This window comes from Parasteatoda tepidariorum, chromosome 4 (genome assembly GCF_982258835.1).
Source record: "Parasteatoda tepidariorum strain Cologne lab strain chromosome 4, Ptep-v5.0, whole genome shotgun sequence".
Lineage (NCBI taxonomy): Eukaryota > Metazoa > Arthropoda > Arachnida > Araneae > Theridiidae > Parasteatoda > Parasteatoda tepidariorum.
The window spans coordinates 68,455,811-68,474,664 of NC_141758.1; the positions used below are offsets into that span (position 1 = coordinate 68,455,811).

An 18,854-nucleotide genomic window follows, 5' to 3' on the forward strand; every position below is an offset into this window, starting at 1 on the left:
TATTTTTTGACACATTTTTTGTATAAATTCTAATGTTTTTATTTTTGATAAGCATTTAATATAAAAATATATATTAAAGAAAGTGATTATAATGCATATTAAAACAAAATCATTATAAAAATGCATTTTTGATCATTAACAAAATTTATAAAATATTATATAACCAATAATTTATTTATCATTTGCTATCAATTTATCTTACAACTAAAGTATTATTTATAAATTTATTTCTTCCGCAAAATATTTATTGTTATTTATACGTCTTCCCCTATGAATGTTTTTATCAAAGGAAATATTTGTCTTCTTACTGAAATGCTGAATTTCTAAAGCCATACAAAAGTTTTTGAAATAATAATAATATGTTGAATAAAACTGGAATCAAGACTAATACAGCAAATTCTTTCGAGAGCGGAAAAAAACGACAACAATAAAAAAAGTTTCGTGAAGTACCAACTGTTCTGTTGTTCGCTTTACAACAAAAACTCTTGAAATTTCAAAAATGCAGAATTATTATTTCGAAATAAGACCACCTGAGCCATTTGAAAAAATACCCTATTTTTAAAAGTTGAATGCATGACAAAAAAAAAACAGTTTGTCTGAGCATTGAGTTACTAATCAAAAAATTTAGAAATTGGAAGCCATTCAATAGTTAAAAAAAGATTAAATTACATCATTAGTATTTTATCTTTCAAAATTTTTCTATTCAAAATGCGCTTTGAAGAATTTTATTTAGAAAAAGTTCCATTCATTTGTATTTGACATCCTTAAACTATCATATAATATAAATATTCTAGACAAGCTCTGGGAAAAATAAAAATTATTGAGTAGTAATTTTACTGACAAGGGAAACTAAGGAAGTGTGACTCGCCAATTTTGAAATATACTAGTGGGATGTATGCCTTATGAGGAATAATTTTAGGGGGAAACATTCGTTTCGGCCCATAGAAGGTTCTGTGAGAGATAAAAAATAATTCAATATATAGAAAAATAGGTATTTTATTACTTTAATGCAGACTAATAGTTATTGTAATTGTCTCACACTCCAATTAATTTTGTGGTACATTCACGTACTATATAATGCATATTTATTGTCAAAATTGATTTCGAAAATTTTATATATCTGTAGTTTTTCAGAAAAACCTGCTAGGTTAATTTTAAAAAAAAAAAATTACTAATTTTTTTAATTTTTTTTCCAAAAAACTTTCCAAATTAATTGGAGTATGTAATTGCAAAACAACTAATTAATTAACAATTTATTAATAATTAATTAACGATTAATTAATTTTCTGATTAATTTATCAATTAGCAAATTAATTACAAATTAATTGGATTATGAGATAATTACAATAACTAATAGTCTGCATTGAAGTGATAAAATACCGATTTTTCTATATATTCAATTATTTTTTATCTCTCACAGGACCTTCTACGGGCCGAAACGAATGTTGCCCCCAAAAATTATTCCTCATAAGGCATACATCCCACTAATTTATTTAAAAATTGGCGAGTCACACTTCCCTAGTTTCCCTTGTGAGAGGAACATACAAACTAGTAAGTGCAAAATCTCGCTACTAATGATAAGTAGAATCTCCACATTCGCTCGTTTACACGTGCATTTTCTGTGTAAACTCTGTGGGAAACTGTGATAGTTCTGTTTCAGTCAGTTTCATCACATAGCATCTGCATGTTCAGAAACATGCGAATGGTATGTGAAAGTGTAAAATATTCCACATGCTATTGTGGCACAACGAAGTTTTACGTGCGTTGTAGCTAACTTATGCAGTCGTTAAAGAATTTTTTTGTGTGGAAGCAACATTTCTATGGTGATCATTTTGTTCTGAACATTGCTCAAAATGTGAATTGAAAAAAAAAATTAAATACCTCAAAGTGCGTGTTAAAAAATAAACATAACTCCAAATGCTTGCTGAAAAAAATGGACATATCTCAAAATGCATGTTGAAAACAAATGAACATGGCTCAAAATTTGTATTAAAAAATGAATATAACTCAAAATGATTGCTGGAAAAAAAACTGATCTCAAAATGTGTGTTGAAAAAAATGCGGGATGAAAAAAAAATGGGCATAGCAAAATGCGTGTTAAAAATGATAGTCACAGCTCAAAATGTGTGTTTAAATATATGGACACACTAATTGCGCTTTGCATCCAAATTTTAACCACTATATCAGGAATTTTGTTTACTTTTTAAACACTAATCATAATACCAACAATTTTTTTTCAACACTCTTTGGTTGTCAGATACTGTAGAAGATCCACACCCTCATGTTGATCTAAGTCAACAATATAGACTTAAATCAGTATTTGTTTGAGAAAAAAAACTTCATATTATGAAAAGAATGTGAATAAAATATAGTAAAAAACTAACTAATACAAACCTAAAACAAATATTTTTGTTAACGTCTTGAAAACTTATCTCAAAATAGAAAACTTAGAAACAAAATTTGCAAATCCAAAAGCCATTTAAAACTTTCATAATTATACAAAACAATATTTTTTAGCTTTTATATATATATTAGCATGTTTCAAAGGTTGGAAACGACATGTATAACTTTGTATTCGCCAGAGAGAGGCGCTTTCTCCAAAAAGGTTTTACCTCTACCGCTCTAAACTCCACTTAATCGCATGAACTGCAATAAGAACTCAAAACCTCCTAATTTTTATGCATAAATAAAAAATCTTAAAATCAACAACAAATTTATCAAAATTACGATTTTAATAATTTTTGCTGAAAATAATTGTCTTCGTACTTTCCACTAAAATATTTTTTAACAAAATATTTCGAAGCTGTGATTTTCTGGGGAAAAAATGTCTTATTAAATTTTTTGTGTAGAAATATATTTCAACATTTTTTAGAAAGCTTTTTAACTTTTTCATTCACATTCAAAGTCCCTCTTTTCAGTAGTATCTGACGCGTCTGTAACCTAAAAGAGAACCTTTATTTTAAAATTAAAATGCATTGGAAATTTCTTGTATTAAAATGTAATCTAGCACATCTTAAACATAAACAAACTTTAATGATTTCATTTCTTGATGAAAATTTATTTGTTCAATCTCTATATTACTGTTAAAGTGTAGAAATCAATTATTCCGCAGATTATTTAGACTGTAAAAGAAAAATTATTATCTCGATGCCGAAAATGGTGGCAACTATTTTACGCATAAGTGGTATTCTGAAATACCATACTTTACTCTTGGATCTACATGTTTTAATACACCAAAATCGATCTTGTATACTGCTCGGTGTAGAGTAGCCTCCACCATTTTTGTTATCTAGTGACATTGAAATTTATAATTACAGTAAGATATGAAATATATAAGAGTCAGTAAAGTTATTTTTACGATACAACATCGAATAGCAATCATTAATTTAAAATGTGTACCTATACAATGCTTCTTAAAATAAAAATGGTTTGTAATCAAACAGTATGCAACACAAAGCGAATATAAATATGAATTCTAACTAGGCTTAATAAAACCGAAACGGATAGAAAATAAGCATTATAAAGTTATTTAATACAATTAACAAATTTATGTAAGAATTCAGAATATGAATCTTAATGGTGGATTTCCTTTGTTTTTATTCAATATTTGCTCTATATACATTTTTTTTACTTTTATATAACGCATTAAACAATAAAATATTTCCTTTTTTTCAAAACAAAATCAAAATTCTTATTTCAAGCGATAATCTTCTAAAAGAAAAAGATGCATGCACGATAAGAAATATTATTTCATTAAGAAATATCTGTAAAAATACTCAAACAATTTCATAAATTTATTAAAAAAAGCAAAAATAGTTTTCAAAAATAGCTTAACTTCCATTGGTTTAAAGCTATTAATATCGCATAAATTAGGCGTAGCAACGCATACATATGGTTAATATATAGCTGTTTCGATGTTATTCTCATGGCTAAATATAGTTAATCTTCCTGTTGATTAAACAATCAACAGGAGTGTCTGCTGTCAACAACTGCAAAATGATGGAGACAGCCCAATGAAATGATTAACCCAATAATAACAATCTTTCTGATTTGGTTACATTCTTCATATTCATAAAAACTTAATCTGAATATTTAGACGAAAAACTATAGAATAAGTATAAGGCAATGAACATTGAAAAAGTTTTTGATTGTTTATTAAAAAAAAGGAAGTTTCTTAGATAAATGCAACATGTATTTAATTCTAATCATCTTTAAAAGAATATTAATTTACAACAAAAGATTATATGCATACGCCTCAATAAAAATATGATTAACTATATATTCGACTATTAAGAATATTAAAATTCTTAGGAATAATTTAACGCTTGGCACCCGCGATTCAAAATTCAATTATAAGAATTTTTTTTTTCATTTCTTTCATAATGTTTTTGACGCCTGCTTAACTCCTAAGCAAATTCAATTATAGATCAGATTCCACAATTAATTTAATGAATACCTGAAATAATTCGAATGAAATTGTAATACAGCAGTGACTAACTGATCGGCAATTTTACCATATAATCATCTGTTTAGGTAAAACTGCTGCTATTTATTGATGTATAAAAAATAATCTGCAATAGGCTACCCCCATGAAAATATCTAGAGCTTTAATTTAACTAAATTATAGTATTTATTTGAATAATGTATAAAATCTAACTTTCTATTCGCGATGAGTTTTAATTATTTTCTAAAATTGAAAGTAGATTCTCGTTGTTCTGTAATAAACCCCTAAATTTATTTACTTTTAAAATAATTCTCAAAAATGAAGTTAAAAAGTACACATATTTAGAATATTATTTCGATAACAAAAGATTTATCGAAATCTGACGGATCACTAGCGAGGAAGTCAGGACTGATAGCCCCTAATGGAGAAATCTATTTCAACAGAATAAGTATTTCATCTCTCTTATATATTTATTTTATTCTCTTAATGTTCATACTATTTTAACTTATTTTTTTATAAGAATTTTAAAAATATATCTTAAAGGCATTAATAATGAAACACCCTGTTTATGGAAACTGTTTGTTTCAATTTGGCTGTGAAAAAATAAGCCCTCAAACTTATGGTGGTTCGTGTGATTTAATGGCTGCCGGACAGTTTTTCAAAATATTATAATAGTCAAAAGATAAAGAACATGTGCAATAAAGCGGACATCTCTTGAAAATAGTTAAAATAAAAATAAAAATACTTCCGTGACGGTAAAGCAGGCAAGCAACAGCTCAAAGGGGAAAACATGTGATTAATATGTTGCTTAAAACTAATCAAGGTATTGGAATATGGGTTGAAGAATTAGAATATTTAAATAAAGTAGTGCTATGCATTCTACTTAGTTACCAGTAAAATTTGTATGTTGTACTCGATAATTTTAAAAAGTGGTTGCCAAAATCGCCCAGTTGTCCATTAAATTTTAAGCCTACAAAAGTGCTTTCGTTGGTTGCGAAAATATATTAGTGATATATTTTTAATGCAAAAACATAATTTTCTAACAAATATTATCATAACCCAGTCGAAATAAGCAAAACTTTAATTATACACCATAATTTTATATTGACAGTACTAAACAGATTTGGCTACTGACATTGGGTCGATTTCTTTCCTAATTATATGTAAATTTTCAGTTTTGTTATTATTGCCCACTTGCAAAATGGGTCTTGTTTTGGGTTTGATGGCATGCGCACCTTATTTGGACGTCATCACACTTTTCAACTGTGTTCAAGAGTATTAGTAAACAGTGCGCATGCGTCATCATTGAATGCGTTGGTATCGCGACAGCTGCTGTTTGATAATTTCTTTAGAATTTTTTTTTCTTTTTACCAGCAATTTTATGTCTTATTTATGATTAACTTATTCCTAATTACTGTCTTGGTAAAGATTTTAATATGAATATGAATACTGAAGAAGGAAACGAATTTTGTGACGTCTTAAGAGATATATATTTTACTGGAATTGAAAACTAATCCAGCATTTCGGACGGCAAGAGGACAAATTAAGCAGTTTTTTTGAACCCTTGACTTGAAATGTCGTCTGTCCAGGGGAAAAAAATTTGACAAATGGGTAACCTTGTGATTGCAATAATGCGATCACAATTTTTTTTAGCTATTGTTCTTAAAACAGGTTTTACATTACCTTTAAAATATGTCTTGTCTTAATATTTTTATAACATATTTTCATCTTGTTTAATTTTCCCATTAGAATTTTATAAGTTAAATAAACTAAGTCCCATTATCTCTATTGTTGATAATGATAATTGATGAATTTACTTATTACATAGCTCCCAATGAATTACGTAGCACAACATTTTTTGCATGAGATTTTTTTAATGAATCTTAGGTATTTCTAAATCTGCTATCTTTTTTTCTCTGTAAGCTACAGTTTTTATGCTATTCAATTCAGTGTCAAATAGCCACTTCAAAGCTCAGATGGCTGTGAAGTTGTTGAATTAGTTTGCTTACTTAAAAAAATAATAAAAAGAGAAGTCCAAAGATGTTAAATCATATGATCTAGATGTGTTGTTCCATAAATTATTGCATCATGACTTTATGATTAAATAAAATGTTCGATTTCAAATTATGAAGAACAACCATATTACATATATAAATTAAATTTTCTCCACCTGTTCGGATATCCTGTACTTTTAATATTACAGTAATACTGGCTCAAAAATTTGACTACGAAATATTTTTGTACTAATACCTTATAAAAAAATATAACACTAGAATCTAATACTTTACCTTTGGTAAAAAACAAGTTGTTATAGCATGGCACAGGACAATACACTTTCCCTTCCTTCTGAAAAAAGATAAACATAACCATCAAAAAAGCATTGTGGGTTAATATTTTATTGCAAAATAAACTGCAGATTATTATCGATTTAAATAAATTTGAGTGTGTTCGAAAAATCTTTAAGAAAAATGTTAGATGTAGACTCAGTTAAGCACATAGATGAACAATACTTCATGTAGAGGTTGATTTATCTGTCTATCAGAACTACGAAGCAGTTTTTCTGGCCCTGTCCAGTTACTAAACAATATCAAAGATGCTGATTTTGATTTTTTTCGAAAAATAACGGTTGTCATAACAACGGAAAATATTAAATGACACTTCTGCTGTTATCAGACACTTACAGAAGTTTTAGAGAAGGGAGTAAATGATTCGAGGTGGTTTAATCTCGATCGGTAGGCGGAGCTATTAAAATTTAAGGGAAAAGCCTAATAAGTCCAGATAATAGTCCAGATCCAGAATAAAGCCTAATAAGTCCTTATTTAAAACGTTTAAAGTATATTATTTATGAAAATTTTATTTTTCATACCTGTTTTATTACTGAGGTAAAACAGAAAAACATACTTTTTCAAGTTTTTTTTTTTTTCGATTTATAGACTTATCCAAGGCAAAGGCTAAATTGCTTCACTGAGTGAAATAAATCAATCATTAGTCATTTGCACCATTCATATTGGGAGATTCATATTCTTATCCCAATAAAAACGTATTCCTATAGCTTCCTGTCTATAACTGATTCATCATTGATGACCAGTGGACGAGTAAGTGAAGTGACATAAGTTTAGACATCTATATAAATAGATTTCAGAAAACTGTTACAAGGCATTAACCTTCCGTTAGACGCGCGCACCTCACAGGTGCATCTTTACTGCACTTCCACCTCCTTTGCCGTCAATAGATTTTTCCGGGGGACGAGCCTAATGTTATCTTCCTATCTTTGGATTACTCAAAGGTCCGTGTACTCCCGACCTTCAAACATGTCGATGGAGAGTTGCAGCGGCTCAAATCACCCCACAGGTGCAACGCGACCATTATTGACCCAAGTATTATGGATATAATATTTTTATGAATTAAATATCTATATTTTATCTTATTTTCTGCCCTACTCAACGTAGCAGGTATAAATGGTCAAGTTATATACGCAAAAAATGGTTACGAAGTGAAAAACCGCAGAACCTTCTTGCGTCAATTGGGTATACAACTTGTTATGGATGAAATGATCCGACGCAGGAGCAAGAAAAAGTTATCTTCAGTACTTCGCTTTCGATTAGCAGAAGCAAACTTCTCAAGCCTCAGAAAATTCACTGTCAGAAAATCAAGCCAAGAAAAGAAAATTGCGCGTGCCATGTCAAAAAAATAAACAACGAAAAAATACAAAGTATACTTGTGCTACTTGCGGAAAACACTTATATTTGAGTAATGTAACAACAATTTGTGAAGACCTCTTGCAAAAATTCTTGTTCACATGAAGGTAGTTCTGCATCAGACAGCCTCTAAGATAATATTTTTATACTAACATGTGATATTGAAATAAGTTGTTCCAATATGCAAGACTCTCAATGTTTTTTTACAATTTTACTTTTCTTTGTTTTTCTTTATGTTGTGCAATTATTTGTGATACAGTTTTTTCATATATTTTAGTAATTAAATAAGTTTTTTCATACTTTATCTATCTAAAGAATCTTAGATAGGTAACAATGAACTATTTAAACTAGAATAAATTTCACTTGACTTTAAAAAATCAAAAACACCTTATAGGTGCAACGCGACTAACCATGTCGGAAACAAGTGCGCGTCTAACGGAAAGTTAAAATTAAACCACCTCAAATACCCTCATTTATGAATAATATTTACTAACAGAAATCGCTTATTTCTAAGAGTATCAGAGTTATGCGTTTTCAATGTATAAATTGTAACAAAGCTGTAACATCTAAAATTTTCACAACTATAACTGGGAAAGGACTTAGCAAATTAAGCATTGGTCACAATATAATAAAAACGAATAGTAAAATACAAATAATCTTCATCAGTGAAAACTCAACATATGTTCAAATGAGCAACCACTATCATCAATATGGGAATCATGTGGGCGATAGATTAAATGTTGACACTTTTATGGAATTTAACTGACGTTTGCCGCTACAACGCTAATTATTCAGGTGACAATGCTCTCTGGGCATCTCATTGGCGATGTCTTCAGGGAAAAAATCTGACAGTATAGATAGTGCAGTTTTGGGTTAGAAGGTCAAGAGATAGAACTCCCACAACCATCAATCCCCCTTTTTTTTTCGAAAAAGCAATGTTCAGGTAGCTTCTTCAAGAAGCCACCCTTTCACGGCGTGTCCTTAACTTTCCGATCCCACAATGTGTAAAGAAAGTTTGGCAAGTTCTCTTACCCCTTTACAGTTTAAACCGTTAGTTTAGCTACACTCTGTATAAAATGTTTTTTAAGTTACAGTCATGGTAACATTTCTTAGCAAAATCTTTGTTTGTAACTTGTTTTTAGGTAAACTTTTCACCTACTAAGAAGATGCGTTCCAACAATTAAACAATAGTGATAGCAATAAATAAATTTTTATGACTCGGTCAAATTCTTACACAATAACCATCATGTAACGAACTAGTGGTTTGAATGTTAGATTTTAAACAAAATGTATGCTAAGAGAAGATAGGGTATACTTTGTGCAATGCAGAAAAAATCAAAAAGTATCCCTCCGTTTCCATTCCAATTTCCATTTCAATTTAATATGTTGCACTCTGGGGTTTCAAAAATTCTCCTTACACTCGTTTCTTATCTCCCCCTCGTTATTTCCTTGTTGAAACTTGTTCCTCGGCCCCTATCGGTTAACAATTTTTATGTTTGTCGCTTTACTTCTCTATCTTTTTTTTGACGTTTAAACACTGAGGAAGGTCCTAGTTTATAGAACTGAAACTATAGTATGCCCATTTATGTATGTTCATTTGTATTTTATTCCAGCTGTTTTTTATTTTAAAATGTATGCTGCTCAATAGTGCCTAAAACAAACGTTCACAGAGCTGCAAGTAGAGAAAATATTCATTTAAATATCACAAAATCCTTTTCAAGATATATAAATTTTTTATTTTATTTCTTTCTTTATTTATTTATGTATTGTAATCTGAAAAATATCTCTATGCGAATCTGACATTTTAAGGCAGAGGGGTGCGCTTCTTCTTGTTTTTAGTGACTCCATCTATGGCCAGGAATTCGTCTTCTCCCACACACATACCTCACAGCCCGTTTTACTGGGAGGACATATTCATACAACATCCATCCATCCTCAGATCGTAATTTTAACCTGAACCAGAGCCCGATTAATCCCCGATCCAGTACCCAAGAGGTATTGATTTGTTATGGGAACTTGGAGGACTTTGTGACTCAAACAGATTTAGAGTTCATCAATCACCGTTTTGTACTAGGGGAGTCTTCCGTTGGCGGGGATCGAACTTGGGACCTCTTGGACATGAGCCCAACGGCTTGAAAATCATAATAATACATTTTTGATTACTCACACAAATCAAGCGAGTAGGCTCCAATACCTTGTTACATTTTGTGCACCGCAAACAACTTCTATGCCACCAACGACCCATACAAAGTATTCGTTCAGCTGTAAACAAAACAAATCGATTTTATTAATTAACAAAGATTTCGGGGTGAAGAATTGCTTTCTAAATACTCTGGGTAGTTACAATTAAAATCACTCTATTTCGACCCACACAGAGTGAGGAGATAATAAAACTTGATATACACGTTATACTTACTGTCAGGAAACGTAATCTTTAACACTAATAATAAAACAAAATAGTTCTAATTTCGACCCCCAGGGGTAAATATGGTGCTCCTAAAGAATAAAACACAATTTGGGGGTGCATTATTTTATTGAACTAAACTCGTCGAAAAAAATTTGTAAAATCACCGAACATTATAGCAATAGCATGCATGGTAAAAATAAATAAATAAATAAAAAACGTAATTCTGGTAATAAGAATCAAAATATACGGTATCGAACATTACCACGCATGCATTTGGGTATTTTTTCGGTAACGGTTCATCGGAAATTCTAGATTATAGTTCTTATTATGACACATAGCGAAAAAAGAAATACGAAACTGAAAAGTAAATTTTACCGAAAAGATAGCTTTTGTACCATGCTCTAAGGTATTATTATAAAATGACGAAATTTTATCACACATTATAAAACCATATTTTATTGTTTATTTCACCAAAATCATTACCAAAGCTGTTTAGAAAAAAACTACAGAGCTTTTTGGTGTTCCCATTGAGCCAGAAACGCTGAAAATTTTACCATATTCCGATAGTTTTGATCATACCTTTTTTTCTCAGTGTATCATCTACACAATTTGCTGTAAGTTTTCCTCAAGTACGTGGAAATGGTATGGAGGGATAATATTATTACTGCACTCACAAGTGATCTTAAAAATTCGCTCCGAAACTGCATAAATCATTTCTTGCGTATGAAAAACGTTATTGATTGATTGATTTGAACTAATCTTTTATTGCGGATTTCATTGATTAAAGGTCTAATATATTTAGCGAATTAACTAAGTTTCATCGATCGTCGACCGTCAACCAGAACGGATTATTTATAGAACTAGACAGAGTAATTTTAACTACGTATATACAAAATTAATTAAAAATTTTAATTAAGTATACACCTAAGTACTAAAATAAAAAAACATATTGGAGAAGATATTAAACTTTAAAGAAGATATTAAAGTAAATCTCACTAACTAATCAGAAAGTTTTAGTTTATTTTTTTATTCTTTGTTTTTTTTTTTTTTTTTTTTTTTTTTTTTTTTTTTTTTGCCCGTTGTCAAAATGGTTTCCTTGATAACCAGTACATGGTAACCAGTACATGGTAACCAGTGATCATAATAAGGCGATCATAACTTTTTTTTCTTTTTTCAAACCTGTAGTGAATGACACTTGATGATAATACAGTTTTTTTGGATTTATTTATTTTTATTCATTACAGGTTTTGTTGATTGCGTAATTATTTGTTTTGTTTCTTCGTTTTGTTTAATTGTTTGTTTATTTTTACTCTTTCATTGTTTACCTCTAGGATATCTTCTATATCAACCATAGATTATATCTATAGACTTCTTCACTCAAACCGAAATGGCGAAAAAAAAATACTATCTTTTTTCTGAATAAAACTAAACACTGCGCAAAGCGCGCAAACTGCTCTTTTACTTTATTCAACTTTATTCGTATGCAGTACAAAGTTAAACATTTCCTGTTAAAAATTAATATAAATACGTATAAATGATTTGCATTAAAAATAACTTGAGAAACTAAAATGTTAACTAAACTAACTATAAATGTTAATTTTGCCTAAGATAAGTTTAAACAAAAATGATCAGATAAAGTTTATAATCTAATCCAAAAGATGTATAGTTAATACAAGTTTCTCCGAAATCACCATCCTAAATGTATATTTTAAGAATTCTCTCAAAAAAATTAAAAAAAAAAAAAGAAGAAGAATACATGTTAGGGAGCACATATTATAAGAAAAGAGAAGAAAAACAAAAATTCTATCAAAATCTTATAAACTACTGTTGAGGGTAGTGAGGCGAAAAGGCATCGAACCCTCGTACGATTGCCTGATTAAAATTGGGATGCTTTTAATAATAGCCTTTTCATTCCTCTCTATTTAATCTGGCAATTCTGTCCCGCCTTCTTCGATAGCAATTCGTTAGATTTTGATAACGTTTATTGTTTTTCTTCGCTTAAGTACTGAGTACATTTTTCGACCCCTGATGTGCATACTTTTTTACTTCCTTTTTAACAAATATTCTAATTTTCTTTTCTTTTTTTTTTTTTTTTGGATGGAGGGGGGGGGGATATGTCACTGTCGTACCATATCCGACGACTACCTATAAAGTGATGGTTTGCTGCTACCCGCTGGCATAAACAAATTTACAATCATTCAAAACTTTTTAAGTTTTTGTGGTATACATTTGCATATAACAGAGACTATTAGATGAAGTATTCAAATAAAAAATAATAATAATAACAAATAAAATAGCATTTACATTAATTTATTTAGCCTCAAACATTGAATCAACTAAAAAATGAACAACTCTTAATTTGTATGGTGAATAGAAATTAATAAAATTACCTTCTGATTTCTTCTAACTCAAAAAGTAGCATTTCATATTTTGGTTCAATGACAATAACCCACCGAGTTTTGCTATGAATTTCCTTTATCGTTTGCTCTATAGTGTGTTACCAGCGTTATGCAAGTCCCAGAGAATTTGTTTTAGAACACAATATTCCAAAAAAGTAGATTTAATTCGATGTACTGCTGAATGATTTATTTTAAATTAATTTCATTTGGCTTATAAAATGCTTATCTAAGCACGTTAACATTCGATGCAGTAAGCAACTGAGTATGATGAACAATGATAGATAACAAAATTTCCAACGAAAAAAGCTATTCGATTTTAAAGCAATGTTATTTGCATTGGCGAAATCTTTATTAATTCCAATAATAATTTCTCATTTTTTTTATTATGATTTTTAATTAATTTGGAATGTTAAAGTATGAAACGTTAAAAATTCAAAAATAAAGGTATTATTACAGTATAATATTTTTGGCAAATTCAACAGTATTCATGTAAATGTTTTGGCTCAGTTTCAAATGATACACCTATAATCGCATATAAATATGGAAATCCCATATAAATATCGTAACATACAGCAGTACAGTTATAAATTTCAAAATAAGATCATTGTAGGGGTGTTTAATACTTTCTTTAGCAAATTCAGACATTCAGTAGAAATTTTAATATAATTTTAAATATTACACCTAAATGAAAAGGAAAAACTGGGGGCAATTTTAACATTCACAATTACACTGCTACTATACAATATCTTTGGCGATTCAGACTCATTTCGATTATTTGAACTTAAGGTTATAACAATTAGGTATGTGATAAAAATTCCGGTTCCATAAAACCACAGCTTACGGTTATTTTACCGTTAGACAAGTTTTTATTATTTTATTATATTTATTTATTTATTTTATTTTTTATTGATCTATTTTTTTATTTGATCCTTTTTCCTTATATCACTTAAAATAATTTTTTTTTTACTTAATGAATTACGAAATAATAATAAAGCTATAAAAGTAAACATGTAAACATGCTTAATGAAAAGCAATTTTCTTAAAAACATTAATCTTTGCGAGTCAAGAAAAGCATTAATTATCATCAGCTTAAATTTGATTGACAGAGTTTTCATGTTATGTTTTTAATCATCAGAAAGTTAATTTTGATCGCTTCTTATTATGATTTTAATTTAATAGAATTTATTCAAACTTGTTATTAACGAAAATTACTGGCAGAAAATACCAAAAAAAATTCACCAAAATAGACAGGATTTTCACAATTTGGACAGTTTGTTTGTACAAAACTCATTTTCAATTAACAGATTAAAATTTTGAACAATAATTATTTTTCGAGATATTAAAATAAAGAATTTCATCATCTGCATATTTATTTCAAATGCTAACGAGAGATTAATTTCAACTTAGAGCTCACTTTATTCTTTATTTTAAAAAATGAATTCATTATATTTTGAAAAAGTTAAAAGGGTGACTACAGCGTGCCGCAAAAATAACCCGGACAAACAATTTTTAATACAACTTCATTAATAATAAATCAATAAACAAAATATAACAAACTGTAATAAAAGTATACTTTCACTAATAAATAAATTTAATTGGGTATAATATAGCCTACGTCACAGGTTGTGTTGTTCCTACTAAATTTAACCCATGAACGGCATTTTCTGCGAGCCTAACTTCAAGCCACAAATAAACAAACGAAGTGTTCGATCGTTTAAATAGCTGCTCGCCAGATTTCATTGCATTATAAAGAAAAGTTATTGAAACTAAATACAACTAAATAAACAACAACAACTAAAACAAATAACATCAACTACTAATAACAATAACTAAATAAACAACAACTAAATTCCATTCGTTTAGCATTGCGTCATATGTTGTTCCTACTAAATCGAAGTAGTTGTGTTTTTTTCATATTATACCCAATTGCTTTAAAAAATTATCTTTTTTTTACAGCGTTACAGAGACTCAAACGCTTTTTGATATTTTAAGCTATGGGGCGTAAGTCTTTTTATCCATCTCGTTCCCACATAAGTGATTTCTCAGAGAAGAGATAGCGAACCTCTTCCAATAGCGATGTCTTAGCTGATGTCACTTAACTTTCTTGTCTACTGGCAATCCGACAATAATCAATCAATCAATCAGATAACAACCAATAGAAATACATTTCTATAGGCAAGTATCGTCCAAAAGGAATAATGCAAACAGCTAGTTGTCATTCACAACCACAAAATTACAGTGATCGATGTATAGTTTGTATGTGTAAAGAACTTCCCTAGCCATTCGTCTGGAGCAGTGGCGGTGACTATGGTTACGAGGCTTAACTAGTTCAAGTATGGATGTTGAGTCACTATTTAAGACATGTTTTGGCTCAAGTCGGTGACAGAAAGGGAATCAGGGGAAAAAGAAAATCCCCTCTTTGAAATGCGCTATTTCTTGTTTCCTTAGCAGAAGACAGCTTTATTAGACTTTGTGGCGATGGAAGTTCTTTCTTTAGACAAACTCTATCTCACTCAATGATATAGTTTAGCCTCTGCCTAAGACATTTCTACTGGTATGCATGGTTTATTATTAACATATGGTTTGTTATTAAGTGTCCAGTGTGCTACTTGTCACATTTTCTTAAAATGTAAATCACCGCATTAAAAATTATAAAATCGCATTGTGTAACTATATTTGCTATTTAGTTTTTAACTTGCTTCGAATGGAAATCGAAAATATAGGAGTTTTTCAAATATTTCAGATTAATCTAAGGTTGGGTAAAGCAAACTAAAGTAGAAGCCTTAACTGTGAGAAGAAAAAAAAGTAGCTAATATTGGATGTTTTGGATCAACATTTTTGATCTGATCTCCTTCAGAGTAGACTCCCATAGGCACTATATAGTCATCCTCACAAAATGTAATAATGGTGCAAAAAATTGTACTCTAGGCTTCTGGAAGATATTTCGGGGAGATATGTTGTAACCTTACAGAGCATCTATTTTGATTATTTTTTATTTTATTTTATTAAAAATATTTTAATAAAAATATTTTAATAAATCTGTAATAATTTAATTTTTTTTTTTTAATAATATAACAACAACGTTGATTCGAGTAATAATCGCCAACTTTACGAGATTTCAAAAAGTCGCCAAGTGATGGCTATTCCAGGATTTTACCTTTTTTATTTAATTTTATACTCGATGTAAGTATATAAAAGTAGTTTAGTATGTATTTCTCAAGTGCCACCTACTGGCAAGCGTGCCATAATTTCCTACCTCGCCTTTAGAGTGTTTAAACTTCTGTCAGACCAAACGAGCGATTTCACACAATCGTTTTCTTTGATGAAACAACTCTAAAATAGCTGATGTTTCGCTTGACTTTGCAATAAGGCAAAAAACCATACCTAAACTAAGAGCTATATTATTAAATATTTTATAATTAAAGTGGTAGAGAATTGGACGCACAAATTAAAAAGAAATTATTTAACTTCAATTCAACAAGGCAATAACTTTATTCATTTTTTTTTCTTTTTTTCTTTTTTTTGCAGCTCCCAGTAAAATTAATTTGCGGGAACAACTTCTCGCAATAATCATTCGCATATTGAAAGAAAAATGACAAAACTGAATTTAAAAAAACTACAGATTGTCCAGAGAAGCTTTAATTACATACTTTAATATTTTAATTTAGTTATGATAAAAAAAGCATTTAAATTAGACAAATCTAATTTTCATTTAAAGTATTTGAAGTACTAAACTAAATCGTAATCGTCGACTACCACACGGATATTGTATTAAGAATTGTACGGTATTGCATTATTAAATTAAAATATAAATTGTTCTTTTTTTTTCATTTTATTTTGTTAAAGACTGCAACCTTTTTAATTACAAATGTCAGAAAGAATTTTAATGTTATTTTTCTTAGAGAAGTCTTTTTTCTTTCTTTCTTTTCATATCCTCTTGATTCGAGTTAATGTCAGCTGATTTTAAATAGAAAACGCCGTTTTTATTATAAAAATTGCGGTTATCATTGAATTGCGCTATTCACAGCAATTTCCTATATTTTACTAAATGTTTTCTACGGGCATTTCATTGATCCTACAAGCGCAATTGAGTTTATATATTATGAATTATTGGCATTAAAGTTGGTCATCGTAAACCCCAATAGGACAGAAAAAATGAGAAAGATGCGGACCCAGATCTACATACTCCGAGATTATACTGAAGAGTACCGATAAGTACTAATACAAGTGGAGATCACGCCTGCGTGATCTTAGACTGTTAGATTCAGAAAGGCTCATTTTATATATGGTCCCGCAGTGGACTGATAGTTAAGACACGGTTCCCAGCAGATCACCGAAGTCAAGCATTACTGGCTGCAGTCAGTGTGCGGGTGGATGGCCACTTGGATCAGTCTGCGTTGGGACCGAGGGTGTGCGGTATTGGTCCTCGTTAAACTGTTCTATCGTAAAGTGTTCGATTTCGTGTGCAGGTCGTCGGGCTACCGAAGCTGGAGTGCCATTCTCTCTACAGAGGATCAAAATTGTGATGGCATGTTTTCGGATCATCTTCAGCGATGTTTCCCAGACTGTCGCCAAATAGTCCATTGTGCAGCTCTAGAGCGACGTAAATGAGCTACAACAATAACATTTTATATATGATACCGTGGGCTGTAGAACTGTAATAAAACTCACGCTTATGACGATTTAGCAATCCTTGATCAGTATTTCGTTAATTTTGGGAATCAATTCGTCACGAAATAACGTGATTTGAAATGAAACGCGAACTCTTAAATGCATGGCGAAATTATTTTTTCAACTCGAAACCTCATCGCAGTGCATTGTGGGAGATTGTTAACTAGAATGACGAAACTAAAATGAAGACTGAACAATCGAAAATAAAGTCCCGACTAAAGCTGACCGCATGTATGATGGTCAAGAAGTTGATCTCGTATAAGGAAGATCCATAGTTCGAATACCGTGTAAGGTCTGGGTGTAATTTGTCTCTCTGTTTTATCTGTTCTTGAAATGTTGTGCAATAACAATGTTGTCTAAATAAAAAGTCAAATTGTCTAGCTGTCTAAATTAGGGAAATAATAGTGCTTTATTACATACTCGAATTTCTTTTAGTAGTTTCAGAAAATCATGAACACTCCCCTTGAAAAAATTCTGCGTACGCCACTGGAATGAACTTATAAATGCCGTTAATGCCTTGCAATTGAGAAAACAATGTGTTTCATTATGCTTTTCTTGAAAAATGGCTTCACAATTATTATTTTTTTTTTCTATACGTAGTTTATCATGCATAGATGCCAAATATATTAAACTTCGAATTTTTTCTTACTTACGTTGATTCTTCAATTGCACGGCAACATAAAAAATAGAATTATTTTCTCCTTATATATCTATTCGAAGAAAGTTTTTCTAGCTATTATAAAAGGAAAAAACAATTCTATATTTTTCACACCTAACACAAGAAGCTATAAAGAGGGAACGTTTTAACGTAATTATTCAAAAAGTGTTACGAACAACTTTTTTAATTTTATCTGTGAAAAAATAGAACTTTTTTTTAACACTTTTGAGAAACAGTGATCAATATAGATATATTTCGTTTGCGAAATTGATGGAAGCTTGAATTATCATCTGACACAAAACTTCGATGGTAATAAGATTATCTAGTCAGGGAATAGCCAAATTTTGATTAATTTAATGACAATTTACCTCGAATTTTTCAAAATTTTGAAAAACGATAATTTCCTAGAGGATAGGTGTTGTGTTAGGTGACTTGTGTTGTCACTAGAACAGAGAAAAATTCGATAGGGATAGTGAGGAATTAGGAAAGTACTAGAACTTCTACGGAGAGCACAAAAGTTTCTTGCTTGCACTTCTGATTTCGTATACGCAAATTTTTTTGCAGAGAATGGGTCCAT

At 29.9% G+C, this 18,854-nt stretch overlaps 1 protein-coding gene across 4 annotated transcripts; it reads right to left on the minus strand.

Annotated features, from left to right (window-relative positions):
- Positions 1 to 2,768: 2,768 nt before the first annotated feature.
- On the minus strand, positions 2,769 to 18,779 carry LOC107438575 (cysteine-rich protein 1). Of its 4 annotated transcripts, none has more exons than XM_016050889.3 (4): positions 14,188 to 14,304; positions 10,310 to 10,404; positions 6,733 to 6,787; positions 2,769 to 2,940 (listed from the first exon to the last, which is right to left on the minus strand). In XM_016050889.3, exons 1-4 carry the CDS (start codon positions 14,237 to 14,239, stop codon positions 2,915 to 2,917), a joined length of 228 nt encoding a protein of 75 aa, XP_015906375.1. In that variant the 5' UTR covers positions 14,240 to 14,304; the 3' UTR covers positions 2,769 to 2,914. The 4 variants fall into 4 exon arrangements, 2 of the variants coding, with proteins under 2 accessions (XP_015906375.1, XP_015906374.1); XM_016050888.3 differs by having other exon boundaries at positions 2,785 to 2,940; positions 6,733 to 6,790; XR_006226125.3 differs by lacking the exon at positions 14,188 to 14,304 and adding an exon at positions 18,040 to 18,452 and having other exon boundaries at positions 2,786 to 2,940; positions 6,733 to 6,790.
- Between the last annotated feature and the right edge of the window lie 75 nt (positions 18,780 to 18,854).

What these genes read in the sequence shown, in the direction of transcription:
- LOC107438575 (XM_016050888.3), bottom strand. Translation starts at nt 14,239, where the DNA reads ATGAGTTTTGTACAAACAAACTGTCCAAATTGTGAAAATCCTGTCTAT. An exon ending in TGAAAATCCTGTCTATTTTG is followed by an intron (nt 10,405 to 14,187) that starts GTGAATTTTTTT and finishes TTTTGTTTACAG; the next exon opens with CTGAACGAATACTTTGTATG. An exon ending in AGCCTACTCGCTTGATTTGT is followed by an intron (nt 6,791 to 10,309) that starts GTGAGTAATCAA and finishes ATCTTTTTTCAG; the next exon opens with AAGGAAGGGAAAGTGTATTG.